Source organism: Chelon labrosus (genome assembly GCF_963514085.1).
Source record: "Chelon labrosus genome assembly, chromosome: 9".
Lineage (NCBI taxonomy): Eukaryota > Metazoa > Chordata > Actinopteri > Mugiliformes > Mugilidae > Chelon > Chelon labrosus.
In genome coordinates this window covers 30,499,498-30,521,104 of record NC_140359.1, presented here as the reverse complement: position 1 = coordinate 30,521,104, position 21,607 = coordinate 30,499,498, and the positions used below count along the sequence as shown (strand labels likewise).

Sequence of the window (21,607 nt, the reverse complement as noted above, 5' to 3'; positions counted from 1 at the left end):
TCTTGTTAAGTAGAATCTCTGACTGACCTGACCATCCATCCTCAGCCCCTCATAATTTTTCAGCCAGGATCTGTTCTGCTTTTTGAATAACCATTGACTGTATATACTAGGAAATAACTAATGTTTGTGTGGATCAGCTGCCTCTGTGGTTCCATGATGTAAGCTGTAAATCTGTCGTAAAACTTTCTTTTTCCTGAACAGGGTGAACGTTGTTATTTCCCTCCAGACTGAGCGAAACTCACGACTTCACTCACAGTTGGAAAAATGATGCGTTCAATTCACAGTTCACAAAAATATTAACGTGTTCAGTGAACGCTGTTGCACACTACTCCCAAACCCGAACCTGATCCTGAATCTGAACCTGAACCTGAACCCGAACCTGAACCTGAAACTGACTGGGACCAGGATCTTTCAGAGAGATAAATGTGTTTCTGTTTGTAGGAGGACACGATTTCTGAGCTGAAGCAGCAGCTGATTGGTCAGCAGGAGGTCAGAGGGTTCATCTTGGATGGATTTCCTCAAGACGTCCATCAGGCTCTGAGCTTCCAGGAGCAGGTACTGACCAATCAGAGAGCAGTCTGTGTAGATTCTGAGCTCAAAGTGTTCTTAGCACCAATTCTAACCCAGCAACAGAGAGACAGGTTCTTATTTCACCAAGGATCAAAGATAATGTCGTCATGTTACTCAGGTAGGAGAGTTTCAACACAAACATTAAACCTGTCTCCACAGATTGGGTCACCTGACCTGGTGATGCTGCTGCTCTGCTCCAATGAGACGCTCCGCTGTCGCCTGAAGCGGCGAGCCACTCAACTTGGTCTCCTAGGAGACAGTAGCCACACCCTCCGGAGACGCCTGGGACACATTTCAGAGAGAAATAGACTCCATCAGCAAATACTACAGACAACTACACCTGCTTACACGGGTACAGACACAGTACATACCTGTAGACACACCTGTAGACACACCTGTAGACACACCTAGAGGCACACCTGTAGACACACCTGTAGACACACCTAGAGGCACACCTGTAGACCACACCTAGAGGCACACCCTGTAGACACACCTGTACACACACCTAGAGGCACACCTGTAGACACACCTGTAGACACACCTAGAGGCACACCAGTAGACACACCTAGAGGCACACCTGTAGACACACCCGCCTACACACACCTAGAGGCACACCTGTAGACACACCTGTACACACACCTAGAGGCACACCTGTAGACACACCTGTAGACACACCTGTACACACACCTAGAGGCACACCTGTAGACACACCTAGAGGCACACCAGTAGACACACCTAGAGGCACACCAGTAGACACACCTAGAGGCACACCTGTAGACACACCTGTAGACACACCTAGAGGCACACCTAGAGGCACACCTTTAGACACACCTGTAGACACACCTAGAGGCACACCTGTACACACACCTAGAGGCACACCTGTAGACACACCTGTAGACACACCTGTACACACACCTAGAGGCACACCTGTAGACACACCTGTAGACACACCTGTACAATTCAATTCAATTCAATTCAATTTTATTTATATAGCGTCAATAACAATACAAATCGTCTCAAGACGCTTTACAAAAACCCGGCCTGAAACCCCCAGAGCAAGCCTGAAGGCAACGGTGGCAAGAAAAACTCCCTTTTAACAGGAAGAAACCTCGAGCAGAACCCAGCTCATATGGAGGGACCCATCTGCCTAAGCCAGCCGGGTACAGACAGAAGAAAGAGAGAAGAGAACAGCAAAGAGAGAAGAGAAGAGAACAGCAAGATAAACATACATCTGTCATAGATACACATATCTGACTAAAGTGTACATGTGGAATCTTATGATACAAACTGATGATGTTACATGACAGTTTGAAAATGTAAGAGGAATCATAGGCAGGTTGGAGAATTGTTCATTCAGGTAGGAGTGGATAACTGCAGGATTCCATGAAGACTGGGCAGGCTGATGAGACCACGACAACAGATGTAGTATAGAGCTCCACAGGAAACACACCACTCCAGGCCAGAGATACTCACAAGAAGAGGGGGAAGGGAAGGGGGGGTGAAGGGGGGGGGGGGGGGGGGGGGGGGGGGGGGGGGGGGGACACACACAGCAGTAAAACATTCTACATAGTAATAGCACAGAATTGTATGACTAGTAGTATAATAGGAAATTAGAGGGCAAGAGCTCTGTGCCAGAGAAAAGAAAGTGGGGATGCGAGAGAGGAGAGAGAAGAAAGAAGGAGGACATGTGTTTGGTGCATCGTCCCCCAGCAGCCTAGGCCTATAGCAGCATAACTAAGGGATGGTTTAGTCCAGCCCTAACTATAAGCCTGATCAAAAAGGAAAGTCTTAAGCCTGACCTTAAAAATAGAGAGAGTGTCTGCCTCCCGAACCCAAACTGGGAGCTGGTTCCACAGGAGAGGAGCCTGATAGCTGAAAGCTCTACCTCCCATTCTACTTTTTGAAATTCTAGGAACCACAAGTAGGCCTGCACTTTCAGACCGAAGTGATCTGCTGGGATGATATGGTACAATAAGGTCTTTAAGATACGATGGAGCTAGGCCTTTAAGGGCCTTGTATGTAAGGAGGAGGTTTTTAAATTCTATTCTAGACTTTAAAGGGAGCCAGTGAAGAGAAGCTAAAACTGGAGTAATATGATCTCTCTTGCTAATTCCTGTCAATGCTCTTGCTGCGGCATTTTGAATCAACTGGAGGCTTTTTAAAGAGCTATTTGGACAGCCAGACAGTAATGAATTACAATAATCCAGTCTGGACGACACAAATGCATGAACTAGTTTTTCAGCATCACTCTGAGACAGGATGTTCCTAATTTTGACGATATTACGCAGGTGAAAGAAGGCAGTCCTGGTCACTTGCTTTATGTGACATTTAAAGGACATATCCTCATCAAATATAACACCAAGGTTTTTTACAGTAGTACTGGAGGCCAAGGTAATGCCATCCAAAGACACCATGTGATTAGATAATGAATCTCTGAGATGCTTAGGACCAAATACAATAACTTCTGTTTTGTCTGAGTTTAAGAGTAGGAAATTACAGGTCATCCAAGCCTTTATGTCTTTAAGGCATGCTTGGAGTTTAACCAGCTGATTAGTTTCATCTGGTTTCATAGATAAATATAGCTGGGTGTCATCTGCATAGCAATGGAAGTTTATGCCATGTTTTCTAATAATCTTGCCTAATGGCAACATGTATAACGTGAAGAGTATTGGTCCTAGCACAGAACCCTGAGGTTCTCTGGAGTGCCTCTACACACACCTAGAGGCACACCAGTAGACACACCTAGAGGCACACCTGTAGACACACCTGTAGACACACCTAGAGGCACACCTAGAGGCACACCTTTAGACACACCTGTACACACACCTAGAGGCACACCTAGAGGCACACCTGTAGACACACCTGTAGACACACCTAGAGGCACACCAGTAGACACACCTAGAGGCACACCTGTAAACACACCTGTACACACACCTAGAGGCACACCTGTAGACACACCTGTACACACACCTAGAGGCACACCTGTAGACACACCTGTACACACACCTAGAGGCACACCTGTAGACACACCTGTAGACACACCTAGAGGCACACCTAGAGGCACACCTGTAGACACACCTGTAGACACACCTAGAGGCACACCTGTAGACACACCTGTAGACACACCTAGAGGCACACCACCTAGAGGCACACCTGTAGACACACCTGTAGACACACCTAGAGGCACAGCTGTAGACACAGCTGTAGACACACCTGTACACACACCTTGAGGCACACCTGTAGACACACCTACTCATGTCCGTTGGTGTGCTTTGTTCGGTGCAGGTCGATGCAGACAGAGATCAGGAGGCTGTTTTTGCTGAGTTGAGTTCAATCATCAGAGACAAACTGTTGGTGAAGGAACGATCAGGTATTGAGGTTTATATCTTTTAATAATCCGGACTATGAAGACACTGGAGTTGTTAATAGAAACACTAATCAGCTCACCTATGTGTCAACAGATGTTGCTGGTATCCCAGAATGCATCAGTGCTGCTGCCCCGTCAGCATCACCTCTTTGAACCTGTAGACTCTGGTGTTTGTGGTCGTCTGTGTTCAGCAGGATGTTTGTTCCATGTGATGCTTCGTTTGTACCTGATGTTATCTGAAACATGTGACTTCCTGGTTAGAAAAAGGGTTATTAGTTTGTGGGTCAAAATGTTGTGACAGCTACAGAAATGTGAAAATGTTGTATATGTGGTCACATGACTCCTAAAATGTCGTCTCATTAGTGAAACTTTATGTGACGTCTGGTAAAACATGATGAAGGTGATTTAACCTGAATGAGCTCATGTTTGATATGGTTCTGACTCGTTAAACACAGTAAAACCTTTTCTCAGTGATGCACTCAATAAACATGTGACCAGACTGTTCTGTGGATTTAAGGCTATTTTATAATCACTGAGATTGAACTAAATGTTTTATTAGTTTTTTAACTAAGTTTTTTGTAAAAGACCTTGTGAACAAAGTGTTTCTGTGCAATATTAACTTGAATAAAGAAACCAGAGCTCCTGGTTGTCGTGATGTTATTTTCAGACTGAAGGACACATAGAGCATCATGGGTAATCACCGTCCTTATCACAGCTGGAATGTTAATGAGCCAGTTTCCACATGGGGCCATCGCTTGGGGAGATAAAGACTGAAATAGACTGAAGAGGCCTGAAGACAAAAGGAGTTCGAATCGTTGTGTGTCAGTGACGGTCTCTGGAGGTTTTGTCTCTAAAGTTTCATGAGTAGAAGTTGTTTCTTCTTCAGCTGCATCAGAGACATGACACAGAGAAAAGGTTGTGACGGTGTTGTTGGTCAACCTCAACGTCTGCACAGATTAACTGAGGAGGCTGTTGCCGTGGTAACGGCTGTGTCTATTAATGGATGGATGCCTGATGGCGTCAGGTGTGACCTCCATGTGTGCATCAGATCGATGAAAGACATAAAAGTCAGATTCTTTAAATAATCCAGTCTGTGACTGAATAAAGAAGGTAAATTCAGATTATAATTCATTTTCAAGAATATCTGGAGCCAGACAGTAATAAAGACAGTCCTGGTCCCTTTATGGGACAATTAAAGGACATATCCTGGTTTCTCACAGTGGGACTGGAGGCCACTGTGAAGACATCCATAGAAACTAAGTCATTAGATAATGAATCTCTGAGATGTTTGGGGTCAAATACAATGACTGGTGTTTAGTCTGAGTTTAAGAGGAAACAGTTCCAGGTCGTCCTTTATGTCTTTAAAGAGTTTAACCAGCTGATAAACCAGATCTGGTTCAGTCTGGTTCAGTCTGGTTCTTCTTATCTCCGATGTTTCTATTCCAGGTCTCTTCCATGTTTGGTCCACATTCTGTTCTCTCTCTCCTCTCTCTCCTCTGGGTCATTCATTCCTGCCTCGCTTGCCCCGCCCCAGGCCGTTATAAAGCACCCAACAGGAAACCTCCTCCATCTCTGTCCATCTCTGCAGCAGCATGGCTCCTAAGAAGGTGGAGCCGAAGAAGACTGAGGTGAAGAAAGTGGAAGCCAAGAAGGAGGAGGCTCCTCCACCCAAGCCTGCTGAGCCGGAGCCCAAACCCCCGGAGGTGGACCTGAAGAGCATAGTGGTGGAATTCAGTCCAGACCAGATCGAAGAGTTCAGGGATGCTTTCACGTTGTTTGACGAGACGCCCACCGGTGAAATGAAGATCACCTTTGCTCAGTGCGGGGACGTCATGCGAGCACTGGGACACAACCCAACCAACGAGGAGGTGCTGAAGCTGCTGGGAAGGCCGAAGGCCGAGGAGATGAATGTCAAGCTGCTAGACTTCGACAGCTTCCTGCCCATGCTGCAGCACGTGGCCCGCTCCAAGGAGCAGGGCAACTTCGAAGACTTCGTGGAGGGTCTGAGGGTTTTCGACAAGGAGGGCAACGGCACCGTGATGGGGGCGGAGCTCCGCCACGTTCTCGCCACGCTGGGAGAGAAGATGACAGAGGTTGAGGTGGATCGACTGATGGTGGGACAGGAGGACGCCAACGGGCACATCAACTACACCGAGTTTGTCAAACACATCCTGGCTGGGTAGAAACAGACTCAGACTCCTGCTTCAGGTTTTATTAAACATGTCTTCATGTCTACTCTAATGGGAATCAGACTAATAAATGATGATAAATGATGATAAATGATCAGTTGTGAGCAGCGGGGAGACGTCTTCGTCCTCACAGGCTGATAAACGTCTCTGTTGTCATTTAATTGTCCAACTACAGATTAAAGCTCATGTGACTGAGGTGATTGGTGTCTCCTGTGTCTTTGACAGACATCTAAGTAGTTTGTATTGACTCAGTTAAACATGTTGTAATGAAGAAACCTTCCTCCAGTCTGGATTAAAGCTGACAGCCAAGCCAGTGTCACTGGCGCCACCTGGTGGCAGCTGGAGCTCAGTGCGACTATGACTGAATAAAGAAGTCTAATGAATGTGTTTAAAGTAGGAGTGGGACTTGATTAAAAAAAATAATCGAATTAATTAGAGGCTTTGTAATTAATTAATCTCGAATAATCACATAACCAGAATTCCCCCAAAAGCAATATTTTTTAATTTAAATGGCAGGACCAGGACTGCTAGCGCTAACAGCTCCGGTGGTTTCTGTGCTCACTGCAACATGCATTTAGATGGCACCGTAAGGTTGAAGCGCTTCGGTGCTATGCAAAATTTTTTTCTTTTTTGCACAACTTTCACAAAACCCAGCTTTTATCAAGGCCTCCATCAGATAGTAGCTGTTAGCCATTAGCTCTGACATGTGCATCAGTGAGGAAATCACTGATCATCATAAAAGTGAGGCTGAGTTTCAGATAACCCTAACCCTAAACCTTAAGCCATAGCACTAATTATGATCAGACACTGGACTGAGAATATATCAACTGATGAAGCAATAATCAGTAATAAGTAATAACAACCAAAATACATCTCATTGATTCTGGAACATATAGGTTTTATTTTTCATGAAACTGTATCCTTTCAATGACCTTTTTATTTTGAAAGTTTCTGTCATTATTCAGACAAAGATGGAATGAAAGCGTAAATGTTCTAGAAGTTATAATTACCAAGTCAATCTCTGCAAAATGAAGTTAAATAGAAAAATCACCATTTGCATCAATTTCTTCCACTAATTTTTAAATTTTAAAATGACATTTTAATCTTTAAAATAATTATTTTTAGTAGTTTAGTAATTGGGCCGCACAGTGGTATTCTGTGTGTAGTCTGCATGTGTCTGTGTGGGTTCTCTCCAGGTTCTCCAGCTTCCTCCCACCGTCCAAAGACATGCTGGTTAGGTTCATTGGTGATTCTAAATTGGCCGTAGGTGTGAGTGTCTCTCTGTGTTAGCCCTGCGATAGACTGGAGACCTGTCCAGGGTGGACCCCCCCTCTAGACCAATGACAGCTGCGATAGACTGGAGACCTGTCCAGGGTGGACCCCCCCTCTAGACCAATGACAGCTGGGATAGACTGGAGACCTGTCCAGGGTGGACCCCCCCTCTAGACCAATGACAGCTGGGATAGACTGGAGACCTGTCCAGGGTGGACCCCCCCTCTAGACCAATGACAGCTGGGATAGGCTGGAGACCTGTCCAGGGTGGACCCCCCCTCTAGACCAATGACAGCTGGGATAGACTGGAGACCTGTCCAGGGTGGACCCCACCTCTAGACCAATGACAGCTGGGATAGACTGGAGACCTGTCCAGGGTGGACCCCACCTCTAGACCAATGACAGCTGGGATAGGCTGGAGACCTGTCCAGGGTGGACCCCACCTCTAGACCAATGACAGCTGGGATAGGCTGCATTATATAATATCAGGAACAATATAAATAATATTCTTACGTAGCAAAGATGTCCCTGAAGAAAAAACAGAATGTCCATGAAGACGGTCATTGTGGATATGGCTGCCAAAAGTCCAGACTGCAGAACCTGCAGCTATTCCTCCCTGTATTTCTATGGATGGGTTTACATCAGGAGACCTCCCAGGATGCACTGGGACATGTCTTGTAGTCTCTGCTCTTTGTCCTCTCATAGATCACTGGGGTCAGGTCCAGCTCTGGTGGGTTTTAACATTGTGGTCCTTGTCTCTACCAGAAGAGTCCAGTAAGATTGACATCTGATACTGATCAATACTGGAACATCTTCCACCCTGCATTGACACGAGCCCCCTAAACCCCATGTACCCCATTAACCCATAAACCAGTCCAGATCAGACCCTCCAGAATGACACATATGACAACACGGAAATTAAAGCCGTCCAACCCGAGTCCGTCTGGTCTTTCTGTTGGATGAGTTCCAGCAAGGCTGCTGCAAATAAGCCCAGAAGAAGACGCAGAGGATCTGGAGCGGTCATCATTTATTATGAAACAGTTTCAGAGCAACATGTGAGCAGAAAGTTAGCTAATGAATAAAAACAAGATGTGATCATTGTTAAAGGTTCAACATTTTAATCAAACCAACTGGTTAAAGGCTCTGCAAGGTTTACATTCTGGTGACTAGCTGGTTTATTGTTAGCATACTAACATTAGCTAAGTCCCAATAAACACGAGGACCTTGAAGAGTTTGATGCTAACATGCTAAAGGTTCTAGGTTTCAGTCTGTGGCAGAATCGTCGACTCAGCACATTAAAGTTTTAATTAGAAAATAGGTCTGAGCAGCTGGAACTATGTTTCCCATAAATCATCTGGCTACATAGAGTCTGTCAGTAGGCGCGTTCGACTTCATGCAGATCTGTGCAGATCTGACTTGACGTAATGCATGCTGGGTTGTTCATGCTCATAGACCTCGAATATGATTGGTTAAAATGAACTTGTTCAACCCAGCATGCATCACGTCAAGTCAGATCTGCACAGATCTGCATGAAGTCGAACGCGCCTATTGATGGCCAGCCAATCAGAGACCTATCGACTATAGACTCCACCCTCCTACTCCTCTTCATTCAGGATTGGCCCATTCTGTGCCTGGCGGTGCTTTGTGATTGGCCAGCTGGTTGTAGAGGCGGGACTTGAGGAAACGGGGGTAACTGTCCGATTCCATCAGGCCAAAAATCTGATCCTGGGCCAGCTGGAAGGAGGCGGGGCTAACACCAAGATGCAAGATCTGATTGGTCAACTCTCTAACAGACGAGTCCACATTGACCTGGAGACAGAAAGCAACTGTGTCACATGACCACTGGACCAATCAGAGGACAGAGTGACAGACACCTACCTGTCTGGCTGCGTTGGTAGAAATAAACTCGTCATAGATTTTCTCAGCTCTGGAGGACATTTTACTGAACGGACGAGTTCTTTTAAATCTCTCTACAGCCAACCAGAAGTCCAGGTTCTCCTCGCTGAACTCTGACCTAAGGAAGTGACGGAACACTGCCAGGCCATCTGACCAATCAGAGAGAGAGAGAGATAGAGAGAGCACACAGTCAGACTCCGCCCCCGAGAGGCTACAGGATAAACACAGACAGAATGTAGAGAATCTTACACTGATTGGTCAACAGAACCTTCAGACTCTCCGCCCACCGCAGAACCTCCACCGCAGATGGCCTGGAAAACAGATGGAACAGATCCAGAAGAACATTACTCATTAAGCACACCCAGGGGAACATGATTCATATCCAACAGAACCAGGGGAACATGATTCATATCCAACGGAACCAGGGGAACATGATTCACATCCAACGGAACCAAGGGAACATGATTCATATCCAACAGAACCAGAGGAACTTTATTTTCCTACCGGTTGTTTCTCAGAGCTTTCTCCAGACTGTTGCCATGGTTACTGGTAGTGTTCTTCCATCGGCGGATGAAAGCCAGGTGACTCTGAACATCAGCAGCTCTGAGGAGACAAAGACTCAGAACAAACAAACAAACAAACAAACAAACAAACAAACGTGTTTGTTTACGTACAAGTTCTTGGTCTTCTTCTTCCTCTGACGGCTTCTGGACTGTCCACCCTGAACACACAAGACAATCAGGATCTATTGCCGTCTAAACTGGTCTAAACTGGTTCATTAACATCAGTGTTTCCTGTTCCACCATCAAATCAGAGCCAACAGAAAACATTGTAGTAAATCGTTTGACTCTCTACCTTGGTGCCATTGAGCAACAACATCATGTGGTGCAGAGACCCCCCCGCTCTGGTCAGCTGTTTCTTCAGAGTCTCAGTGGAGGGGGGGCAAGGGGGGCAGTCAAAGGACGTTTGGTGGGTTAGGCGGTGGATGGTGCTGTCAGACAGGAAGCGGGGCGATCGTGGTTCTTGAAGTAAAGAACCTTCAGAGAGTGAGCGACGCAGAACTGAAACGAATCAGAACCAACCAATCAGTCAGTCATTCTATCAGAACCAATCAGTCAGTCATTCTATCAGAACCAATCATCCAGTCTAACTGACCCGCAGGTCTGTAGGTGGACGTCAAACACTCCTTTTCATCGTCATCATCACTCTCCTCCTCTTCCTCTTCCTTCATCTTTAAGTGGGCGGGGCTGACCACGAGGCCCCGGCAACCGACACCTCGTACGTTCTCCGACGTCTCTGAGGCACTCTCCCCCTCCCCCTGCTGCCGCTCCTCCATCTCCTCCTCCATTCGCTTCCTCCTCTCCTCCTCCTCCGCTCCACCTCTCTCCTTCCAAATAGGACTCCTGTGGGTGGAGGAGGAAGGGGAAGGTGGGGCGAGGAACTGAGGAGGGGGGGCAACAATCCTGGAAGGAGGTGAGGAGAAGGAGTAAGAAGGCATAGAGGAGAAATGGGGAGGTGGAGTAGTCGAGGAGTAAGGAGAGGAGGGATGGTAGAGGAGGTCCGACTGACGAAGAGAGAGGAGGTTGAAATCTGAGGGGATGTCTGAGAGCTGGAGGGAGGGGGAGAGGAGAGAGGTCGACAGAGGGAGGGGGAGGAAGGAGGGGGAGGGGAGAGAGAGAGGGAGGGGGAGGAAGGAGGGGCGGTGGGGTATAAAGTGTTAATGATCGCCCCCTGGTGGACAAACGAATAATATGAAACAATCTGTTAAGTGATCCGGTGTGGATCTAGGTCTGTTTTGGTACCTGGTTGCGGTGTCTCGTCTCCTTGGTGACCAGCTGTAGTTGTATGTTGTCATGGAGACAGAGGCTGACTCGGACCTTCTGCTCGATGCTGAACGCCTCTAAACTGAACACGCAGCGCCAGCGGCTCTGAGCGCTCTGCAGCACGTAGATGTGGAGCGGCTCCGACGACCCTGAACGCAACACGAGACCCTCAGACTGACAACACCTCAACAACAACTACACACCATGGTCTGCTGAGACCAGGAAGACTAGAACCTAAAACATGAGGATAACTACCCTCTCTGAGCTGCAGTGTGTTCAGGTACAGCGGACTCTGTAGGACATTGCAGCATCCAGCTTCGTCCTCTCTGGTCAGCAGAAGCAGGTCGTTGTAGATTAACACCGTCACCTGGAATACACACAGTTAAAATCTTGTGTTTCATCTCCATTCACTGAAAACATGAAACTAAAACGCAGCAGTTTCCAAGAAACATCAGAAAATCGATCAGCGTGAAACTGATCCTGGTTCAGATCTAAGAGGTTGACGTGTCCTTCAGGTTCAGGTTCCACCTGCAGATGCTGAACAAACATTCCTCTGATAGGAACAGAGAACAGTTCGATGTAGGAATCATCAATAATTCAGAGTCTCAGCAAGAAGATATGAGAAAAAGAGAAAAACAAATCCATGAGCACAGCGTTTGGGGGTGGAGGGTGGTACAGGGGTAGCAGTGGGTGTGAGGGTGGGGGCATATGCATGAAATGAACAAATTAAACTGAGACAATAAAACTAAAGGCTGCAGATGTTGGAGCTCAGAACCTAATTGAGATGATCTGTCTTTTATTTATTTTCTACGACCGAGTTTGAAGGTTCTGTGGAGCTGGTACCTTGGCCGGCAGCAGGTGGTCCTGGTGGAGAACCATCCCCTCAGACATCAGCAGCGTTCTGTCTGGACTGCAGAGATCTAGAGGCTGAAAACACAAACATGAGGAGGAACCAATAAAAGCTCAAGAACAGCATGTACTGGTTCTTACATTCATATTTAAGCCTCAGCAGAGTTCTCGTGGGGTTCTGTTGTTGAAAGCTTGGTCTAAGAACTCTTTAGAACCCAGAACATTTGACATAGTTAATAATTCAAGTGAAAGGCTCCAGACTCCGTATCGGTTCTACATCCAGGTAGAAATCTGAGTTCTGGTGTTAGATGAGATTTTTGGTTTTGCTTTGAATCAGCTCACAGGTTCTAGTTCCTCAACATCATTGGGTTTTAAGGACATTACATTTGATCAGTATAGCTTTTTAAATATTATCTCCCCCCCCACCCCCACCCACTGTGTATGTGTGTTTACAGGCCACCCAACAATACTCCTCCAATACTCCAACAGTTAGGTGATTTTAACTTGCATGTAGATCAACAGTCAGACTCTTTAGCTTTAGAATTTTAAAATTTACTTAACTGCATGAAATGTATCCAACATGTAAGTCAGCCTACTCATGACAAAGGCCATACTTTAGATTTTGTAATAACTTCCGGTCTGTCTGCACACATAACTTCAGTTGCAGATATTTGCATCTCTGATCATTTCTGTATCTTTTTTACTGTCAATGGTTTTATAAAACAAAATCTTCCAGAGTGAACTATCAGGAAACGCTATCTTACTGCTGAAGTGGGCGCTAATTTTAAGTGACACTCCTACAGACTTTTTACCTTCCTCTTGTGATTTTATTGTGGATAGTTTTAAGAAGAAGAAGAAGAAGTTGGGGAAAGATTTAACTAGAGAAGGCATACTTCTCAAAATTAATAACAGACAACCAGAACAATCCAAAAACACTTTTTGTACCGGTCCTACTTGAGCTTAGCGCCACCTTTGATACAGTGGATCACTCAATTGTTTTAGATAGACCAATCTAACCCTAACCCTGTTTTTAATTGGTTTAAATCTTATCTTAAATCTTTTCTTAGTGACAGAGAATTTAATGTAGCCCTGGAAGAATGCTACCACTTGGTAGCTTGTGACCGGAGGGTTGCCGGTTCGAACCCCCGACCGGTAGAAAGCGGCTGAAGTGGCACCTAACCCCTCACTGCTCCCCGAGTGCCGCTGTAGCATGGCAGCTCACTGCTCCGGGTTACTTGGCCGAGAGACCTTAATCTTAATCTTAATGCAGATGATACACAGCTTTATATTGCTCGGCCAGTTGATGCCCTTTTTAATTCTATTTTAGATATCAAGTCATGGGTGGCATCAAACCTTCTACAGCTCAACCAGGACAAAACTAAGTCTTAGTTGTTGGTCCTGAAGCCCAGAGAGAGAAACTTAATACAAAACTTACAAACACTGGCACTAAGATCTTGTCAGCAAGTGAAAAACCTTGGTGTTATCTTCGATTCAGATCGATAGCTTTGAGCCACATATTTAGTCTGGCTTTTAATTGAACCCTTACTATTTATTTATTTATTGACTATTTAAAACTTTGACCTCTTCTATTGTTTTAGTAGTTGGCATTTTTATTCGGTTATTAATAGAACTTTATCACTTTCTCTCTTGTTTGCCTTTTAGCATTTTTTAGTATTTCTAGTTTGATATTTTTTTCACTTTGTGCTCTAATGTTTTCTTTCATTTCTACTACTTTGGAGTTTATATTCATCGACTGATTTTACCGTGCTGTTGTTGTGGGTTTTATCCAGCCTCTGGTGTTTCCCCACCTGCGACAGCGTTTCCAGGTGGGATTACTGTATAAAGCACTTTGTGCTACGTTTTATTTCTATGAAAAGTGCTATACAAATAAAGTCTGATTGATTGATTGATGTCTTTTTAATGGATCAAGTTTATGGGCAAATGGCCTGAACTATGAGGCTCTGAGGTTCTGAGACAGATTTTGGACCTTGGACCGGTTTAAAGTTCTGACCTGGACGAAGACAGGGAAGATGAGAGTTTTTGGTGCCAGAGTGCTGTGGGTTCCATATGCAGAGCAGGGGAGATGTGACTGGACGATGGTGCAGTTCTGGTAGTTGCCGTAGTTACCAGGCGGTGATGACGGTAATGTGGTGGAGGTGTGGTTGGTGAACGTTTGCTGTGATGACCTGGTTCTAGGGTCATGGAGGAGGTTCTGCCCTCTACTGGGATGAGTCTGGTACAGGCGACCTGGAGAACCGACACATTATATCAGTTTATGATCAGTTAATTCATCAACACTCAGGAAGGTCACTGATCAGAACCGACATACCGATGGTTCCGTTCCTGTCACGGTAAACCGGTTGCAGCAGCTGAAATAGAATAGACGAAGAACACTTTATTAACCCAGCCCTGAAACATCAGGGTTCTAAGCGCCACTGAAACATCGGGGTTCTAAGCGCCACTGAAACATCAGGGCATTCTGGCTCAGGTAAACATGGGCTCTGGGTTCTCTCTGTCTCATCCTAGAGCCTGGACACCAGAGTCTCAGCCAGGGGCGATTCTAGACCTAGAGCTTTGCTGGGGCACAGGCCCCCAACTCCCAATACATTAAAAAAAATAAATAAATAAATAAATTAAATGTGTGCGCAATATGAAATAAATGGCTAGCCTAACAGTATAGGCTACTTTTACAGGGCTCTCTCTACAGTATACGTATAAATCATTATTAATTGTCCGCATGTGTGCATGCAGCCTACGCATGGTGTGAGTGTGTGTGTGAGGGAGAGAGCACAAGCTGGTAAACTGTTGCTAAATTTAGGCTACAATGACGCTAAGCATCGAAAAACAGATGCTAATTATGTGGGCAACATTCTCTAACAGCGATCAACTTGTCATTTTTTCTGTCAAACAAGTTGTGAATTTGTTGTAACGTTAAAACAGGGGACGACTTACTCTGTGCTCAAAGTGATGTGACGAGCTCCAGCGGTTTCCACTGTGTACTGTATGTGTGTGTGTCTGTGTGTACATGAAACACTCGGAAGAATCATGTGAACGATTTTCATTAGTTGTTGCGTTCAATCTTACCCAGCTACAGAGGTGCTATTTCCTGATTAGCTATTATGGCCCCTTTCTTTTTGCTGGTAAGTGACAGGCTCGAGTCATGACTAAAGCAGGCACGGAGATGTGCTCATGAATGCCGTTTCCAGCGAGAGCAGCGCTAGAATTTTACTGGGGCACTGGAGACTTTTACTAAGGCACGTGCCCCAGTGAATAAGGTCTAGTAACGCCCCTGGTCTCAGCGCCAACCAAAGTCCCACGAGGAAGGTTCTGTCTGCGAGAACCCAAAGGCCTCTGACTCACCTGCTCCCCAGGACTGACAGCTGACAGGATAATGTAATTGTCTCCATTTGATGATGTCACACGGGTTCCTTTGAGCGTGGTGGTGTGAGGTGAGAACACCTCCTCCCCTTCTTCCTCCTCTTCTTCTTCCTCCTCCTCCTCCTCCTCCTCCTCGTCCTCCTTCCGGTTCCTCCACAGAGAACCCAGGTGCCCCAAACTGGACCGGGCCCTGCGTCCACACTTGGTTTGGGAAGGGTGAGACAGGAACTTCCTGCTGGTCAGCTAGGAGACAAAGGGACACGTTCTAGCCCAGACCCAGGATCATGACGGACATTAGTTTCAGTTAAACTCACTGTGGTTCGTGCTGGTGGGCGGAGCCAAGCGTCACATCCTCCCCTGAGCTCAGGTGAACCTCTCCACACCACCAAGACGATCTGAGACGGACAGCTCCTATACAGAGACACGGTTCATGGATTCACAACCAAAGCTTTCATCTTCTCAAAAACCTTAAACTTAACCGAGAGTAAACGGGGCGGAGGGGCACTACCTGATGGCGTGGGCGAGGTCGACACACTTCCAGGTTTCTACAGGAAGTCCATTCAGCTGCAGGACAGAGTCGCCCTGATGGAGTCCAGACTGGTGAGCTGGACCCCCTACGGACAGAAACGACCAATCAGTTCAGGCTGAGGAGTCACATGTGTTAGTCATGTGTTGTTGTCATGTGACCATTTAAATAGGAATGGTCTGTTTGAAGAGTTTCAGGTTTTAGAGTTCATCATAGAACAAAAACAGCTCTGGTTAAAGTTACCAACGATCTCCTCATGGCTTCAGACAGTGGACTTGTCTCTGTCCTCGTCCTTTTAGATCTTAGTGCTGCATTTGACTCTTCTGCTCACATATTTTACTACAGAGACTTGATTAAAGGTTTGAATCCTATCTGTCAGAATGATCCCAACAATGATTCTTCTACTTATATTAAAGGTAGTTATGGAGTTCCTCAGGGTTCTGTGCTAGGACCAATACTCTTCACGTTATACATGTTTCCCTTAGGAAATATTATCAGGAAATACTACATCAACCTCCATCTCTATGCAGATGACACCCAGCTATATGTATCTATCAGCAGGCTAAACTCCTAAAAGACATAAAGGACGACCTGGAACTTCCTCCTCTTAAACTCAGACTAAACACAAATCATTGTCTCTGATTCCATTAACTATAATAGTCTCTGATATGTGTTGAATGTGAACAGGAAGTCATGTGATGTCATATGATGTCATGCATAAGCGGTTCTTACTGGGATCCACGGCCTGGACTCGGACCGGACAGTCAGAGCAGATGGTGAATCCAAAACCGTCTCTTCCTCGATCGATGCTCACCTGCACAAAAACAGACATCAGCGTGGACAAACTCAATCAGCTGATCAGGAGGTAGGGTTCAAACCACGTCCTCCACATCCCCTACATCCTCTACGTTCCCCCCTATTGCAGGAGCAAGGGGATACGGTGTCTGGTCCATCATCTATCTCATGGTCTTTGTTGGTGGAGTGAATGTCCTCAGTGTCTGTCGGGGTGCGCTGTGTGTGGTAGCAGTCTGAATGGGGGCGCTGTATGTGGTAGCAGCCGATGGGGGGTTGCTGTGTGTCGTAGCAGCCGGTGGGGGGTTGCTGTGTGTTGTAGCAGCCGGTGGGGGGCGCTGTGTGTGGTAGCAGCCGGTGGGGGGCGCTGTGTGTGGTAGCAGTCTGAGGGGGGCGCTGTATGTGGTAGCAGCCGGTGGGGGGCGCTGTGTGTGGTAGCAGTCTGAGGGGGGCGCTGTGTGTGGTAGCAGTCTGAGGGGGGCGCTGTGTGTGTGGTAGCAGCCGATGGGGGGTTGCTGTGTGTCGTAGCAGCCGGTGGGGGGTTGCTGTGTGTTGTAGCAGCCTGTGGGGGGTTGCTGTGTGTTGTAGCAGCCTGTGGGGGGCGCTGTGTGTGGTAGTAGTCTGAGGGGGGCGCTGTGTCTGGTAGCAGCCGGTGGGGGGCGCTGTGTGTGGTAGCAGTCTGAGGGGGGCGCTGTGTGTGGTAGCAGTCTGAAGAGGGCGCTGTGTGTGGTAGCAGTCTGAAGAGGGCGCTGTGTGTGGGGTAGCAGTCTGAAGAGGGCGCTGTGTGTGGTAACAGCCGATGGGGGGTCACTGTGTGTCGTAGCAGCCGGTGGGGGGTCGCTGTGTGTTGTAGCAGCCTGTGGGGGGCGCTGTGTGTGGTAGCAGTCTGAGGGGGGCGCTGTGTGTGGTAGCAGTCTGAGGGGGGCGCTGTGTGTGGTAGCAGTCTGAAGAGGGTGCTGTGTGTGGTAGCAGTCTGAAGAGGGCGCTGTGTGTGTGGTAGCAGTCTGGGGGGGGGGGGGGGCTGAAGGGGGCACTGTATGTGTGGTAGCAGCCTGTGGGGGGTGCTGTATGTGGTAGCAGTTTGTGTCATGCTCGTCTCTCAGCTGTTTCCATGACTCTGTAAACAGATGAAGGAAAGGTCGTCTCCTCCACAAAAAAAGTTAATGTCCCTGACTTCAGACTGACAGGCTGATATTAAACCTCCTGCAGGGACAAACCCAGGGAGACGTACTGTTTGACTTTCTCAGACAGCTGCACCCTCCTGGTTCTGGTTCTTTGACAGGCTGGAAAAGGTTAGAAAACCATCTCCAGAGAGTTTGGAACCCACAAATAATCAGTCAGACAGATTGAAGACGACTGTTCCCCTCCACAGGAGTGGTCCACCAACAAAGGAACCCAGGGATCTTCTAAGCAGCTAAAGGCCTCTCTCACATTGGCTAATGTTAATGTTGATGAATCCACCATCAGGAGAACACTGAATAATGTCTTCTATTCCCTGAGTCCAGCCTGCAGGAAACACGCTGCCTTAAGTACAAACTCAGGGTACAGTTAAATGTTTTGACTCAGATAAAACTCGTGAGCTTGGTTCAGTTTAAATGTTTCTGTAAATTATTGATCAACCTGTCACATGACGATGAGAACACAGCTAAACATGAACACATTAAACATCAACGACTTCAAACTGAACCAGAATCAGTCTGACCAATCAACTCAGAGATATGAGAATAAGAAAAACCTTTATTTGTCCTGCACTGGGGAAACCAATCAATCATTAATCAGTTTAATTGATAAACACTCAGACCTGAGGCAGGTTCTCTCCGATGCAGACTCGACACAGTCGGTGGATGGTGTGCATGATAGCAGATCAGAATGTCCATTCAAATGCTGTACACCAGGGACCAGGGACCAGGACCAGGACCAGGACCAGGGCCGGGGCCCAGCTCCATAAATCAGATGTACAGATCCAGATGTGAAAAGACTCAAGGGTCTGCCGCAGGGAATCAGATCTTATGCAGATTGACACTTAACTGGACCAGAACCTAATAAAACCACAGTCCAGACTTTAGAACCACAACCAGGTCAAACCTTCAAGACTTCACAGAATAAGTCCAACACCAGAACCAGAAGAACCCGGACCAGGACAAAGACTGACCGTGAGACCAGAGAGTCGAAGGCTTCAGGTCGACTGGATGTGAGCGTGTGTGTAATCGCGTGTGTGTGCGTGTAATCGTGTGTGTGTGTGTGTGTGAGTGCGTGTGTGGGAACCAACAGACAGAATAATAGCAGGAAACTGTCCGACACACAAAGACACACACCATGTGTTCCCGTGATAAGACACACACTTCCTGAACAAACACACATTTGTAGTTGTGTTTTTGTGAGGACCATCAGTGTTGTGAATGAGGACCAAACGTTTGTATCGGTCAGACTGAACGACTAAATCAGGAGAGACAATCCAGTGTCCCTGTGGCTGGACATGGTTCAGGCTGCGGGTGGGGGGATGAACAGGGGGTTGGGGGTTGAAGCAGCTTCACTCTATAATTCATCACATGTGAATGTTTGATGAGTCTTTACAGGAAAACAAACCTAAAGCCTCAGAGCTGAAACCAGATCAGTAAATCTGTCCTCAGCTAAAATCCAACACGTCTCCTCTGTCCTGGTTTGACATTTATCAACCCGACCCGGTGATCGACCCAACTCTTCTCAGAACCAGAACCAGAGTCTGGATGTGTTTCTGATCCAGAGAATAAATCCCTTTATATCAGCTGGATCGTCCTCCAACCAATCAGAGACATGGAAACTAATCACATGATGTGTATGACTACTATTGCTGTCCATCACCACATTAAGCCCCGCCCACACGACCTGATTAGGGGACAGATCTTTGCTGGAGCAGAATCAGTTCCCAACAGAGAGAGTTCAGACTTCAGGACGACGTTTGATGGATTTAACTGCAACGTCTACTTCCTGGTGTTTCAGGTTTTAGACTCTGAAATAAAAATTAATATGAAAATACTGAACAAGTACAGTTACCATAGGTCCTTTAAAGTATGAAAGCAGAAACCAGGAAGACGTAAAGGTTGTCGTAGGTGAAGAAGTTTTTCTGTTGGTCTGAACGGAGCAGGGACACATTTTATGACAACTGACTTTAAACGTCTCGTATCCTGGGAGCATTTGCAGAAACTCACCATCAGTTGTTGGGTCCCGTCTCTGGTGGCGTGCTGCTGGACGGCGTTGCTGGACAAGGTGAAGTTGCTGTAGTTGCTATAGTTGCAATTGCCAGGGTCAGGACTGATGGATGCGTTGGTCACGTCTTTGAGTCCGGAGCTGGAGGAGGTGGATCTGGCCTGGTTCTGGTCAGGGTCTGGAGTCCAGTCTGGAGTCCTCCTGAGGTCAGCTGCAAGTAGACAACCACCATCATCAGCTTCATCATCATTAGCCCAGGACCAGGCCACGTTCTTCCAGAACATCTGGAGTCCTTCAGACCGGACCCGTCCAAACCAAACAGATCTGAGCAGACACACAGGTCAGAGCTGCACCAGTCAAAGGTCTGTGTTTGTCCCCCAGAAGATAGAATCACGTCTCTAACTGTCCATCATAGAATCTCTGATGGACAAACAACAAAACATCTGAAAATATCAGAACAACGTCCTGGATAAGACGGATCAACACCCCGTCCCTGTCCTCCCGGTCCCACTCTCTCTCTCTATCTGTTCGTTCAGGTCGAACGAGTGTCAGATCTCAGAGAGAGAGAGAGAGAGAGAGAGAGAGAGAGAGAGAGAGAGGCTCTGAGGTATTCTGAGGGTCACATGATTACCGGCCTGCTTCCCATCACCTAGGTAACCATGTGGACCCATGGTGGGAGGCAGAGAGAGAGAGAGAGAGAGAGAGCATCTACTAATGCTCACAACATGTTACAGGTTAAACACAAAGTGCTACATGCTTCATCGTATGTTACATGCTATATGCTACATGGGGCATGCAGCACGCTATATGCTAAACAGCATGCTACAGGATACATGCTAAACACAACACAATACATGCTAAACACAGCATGCTACAGGATACATGCTAAACACAGCATGCTAAACACAACACAATACATGCTAAACACAACATGCTACAGGATACATGTTAAACACAGCATGCTACAGGATACATGCTAAACACAGCATGCTATAGGATACATGCTAAACACAGCATGCTATAGGATACATGCTAAACACAGCATGCTATAGGATACATGCTAAACACAGCATGCTACAGGATACATGCTAAACACAACACAATACATGCTAAACACAACATGCTACAGGATACATGCTAAACACAGCATGCTACAGGATACATGCTAAACACAGCATGCTACAGGATACATGCTAAACACAACACAATACATGCTAAACACAGCATGCTACAGGATACATGTTAAACACAGCATGCTACAGGATACATGCTAAACACAACACAATACATGCTAAACACAGCATGCTACAGGATACATGCTAAACACAACATGCTACAGGATACATGCTAAACACAGCATGCTACAGGATACATGCTAAACACAGCATGCTACAGGATACATGCTAGTTCTTAATTCAAACAGCTTATGGCGTCAGAACCAGTTTAGCATTAAAGTGAACAAGGAGCTCTGCAAGGGGATTCTGATGTCACGTCACAATCGGACCAATCAGAGAGCTGATTGTCACTGATATTTGTGACGTAACACACACTGGCAATCTTTTATCCAGTCCTTATAAAACCCATTTTATTATGAAATCGCTTCATGGGGGACGCCACCACTTCCTGATTACCCAATCAGCTGTGAGCACGGTCACTTGAATGAGGACATGCTAATCACAACCTAGCGTCATCAACCCACCTCCCATCGCTGCCACGCCCTCTACTGCCTCCTCATTGGTCTTCATTGGTCCTCTGGGTG

At 46.7% G+C, this 21,607-nt stretch overlaps 2 protein-coding genes across 4 annotated transcripts; one reads left to right on the top strand and one right to left on the bottom strand.

Annotated features, from left to right (window-relative positions):
• The first annotated feature begins 4,966 nt into the window (after window positions 1-4,966).
• On the top strand, window positions 4,967-6,798 carry LOC311493464 (myosin light polypeptide 6-like). The gene has a single exon (XM_084552144.1). The coding sequence runs from the start codon at window positions 5,530-5,532 to the stop codon at window positions 6,118-6,120; it is 591 nt and encodes a 196-aa protein (XP_084408270.1). The 5' UTR covers window positions 4,967-5,529; the 3' UTR covers window positions 6,121-6,798.
• Window positions 6,799-8,409: 1,611 nt separating this feature from the next.
• Window positions 8,410-21,607, bottom strand: LOC311493573 (regulator of G-protein signaling 3-like). 3 transcript variants are annotated; one of them, XM_084552301.1, is made up of 18 exons: window positions 21,548-21,607; window positions 19,851-20,059; window positions 16,603-16,684; window positions 15,853-15,958; window positions 15,659-15,755; window positions 15,327-15,587; window positions 14,296-14,335; window positions 13,978-14,213; window positions 11,961-12,044; window positions 11,373-11,484; window positions 11,097-11,266; window positions 10,450-10,903; window positions 10,150-10,355; window positions 9,969-10,015; window positions 9,799-9,897; window positions 9,544-9,605; window positions 9,277-9,443; window positions 8,410-9,207 (listed from the first exon to the last, which is right to left on the bottom strand). In XM_084552301.1, the coding sequence occupies exons 1-18, from the start codon at window positions 21,591-21,593 to the stop codon at window positions 9,004-9,006; spliced, it is 2,682 nt and encodes an 893-aa protein (XP_084408427.1). In that variant the 5' UTR covers window positions 21,594-21,607; the 3' UTR covers window positions 8,410-9,003. The 3 variants fall into 3 exon arrangements, with proteins under 3 accessions (XP_084408427.1, XP_084408426.1, XP_084408428.1); XM_084552300.1 differs by lacking the exon at window positions 21,548-21,607 and having other exon boundaries at window positions 19,851-20,415; XM_084552302.1 differs by lacking the exons at window positions 19,851-20,059; window positions 21,548-21,607 and adding an exon at window positions 18,464-18,864.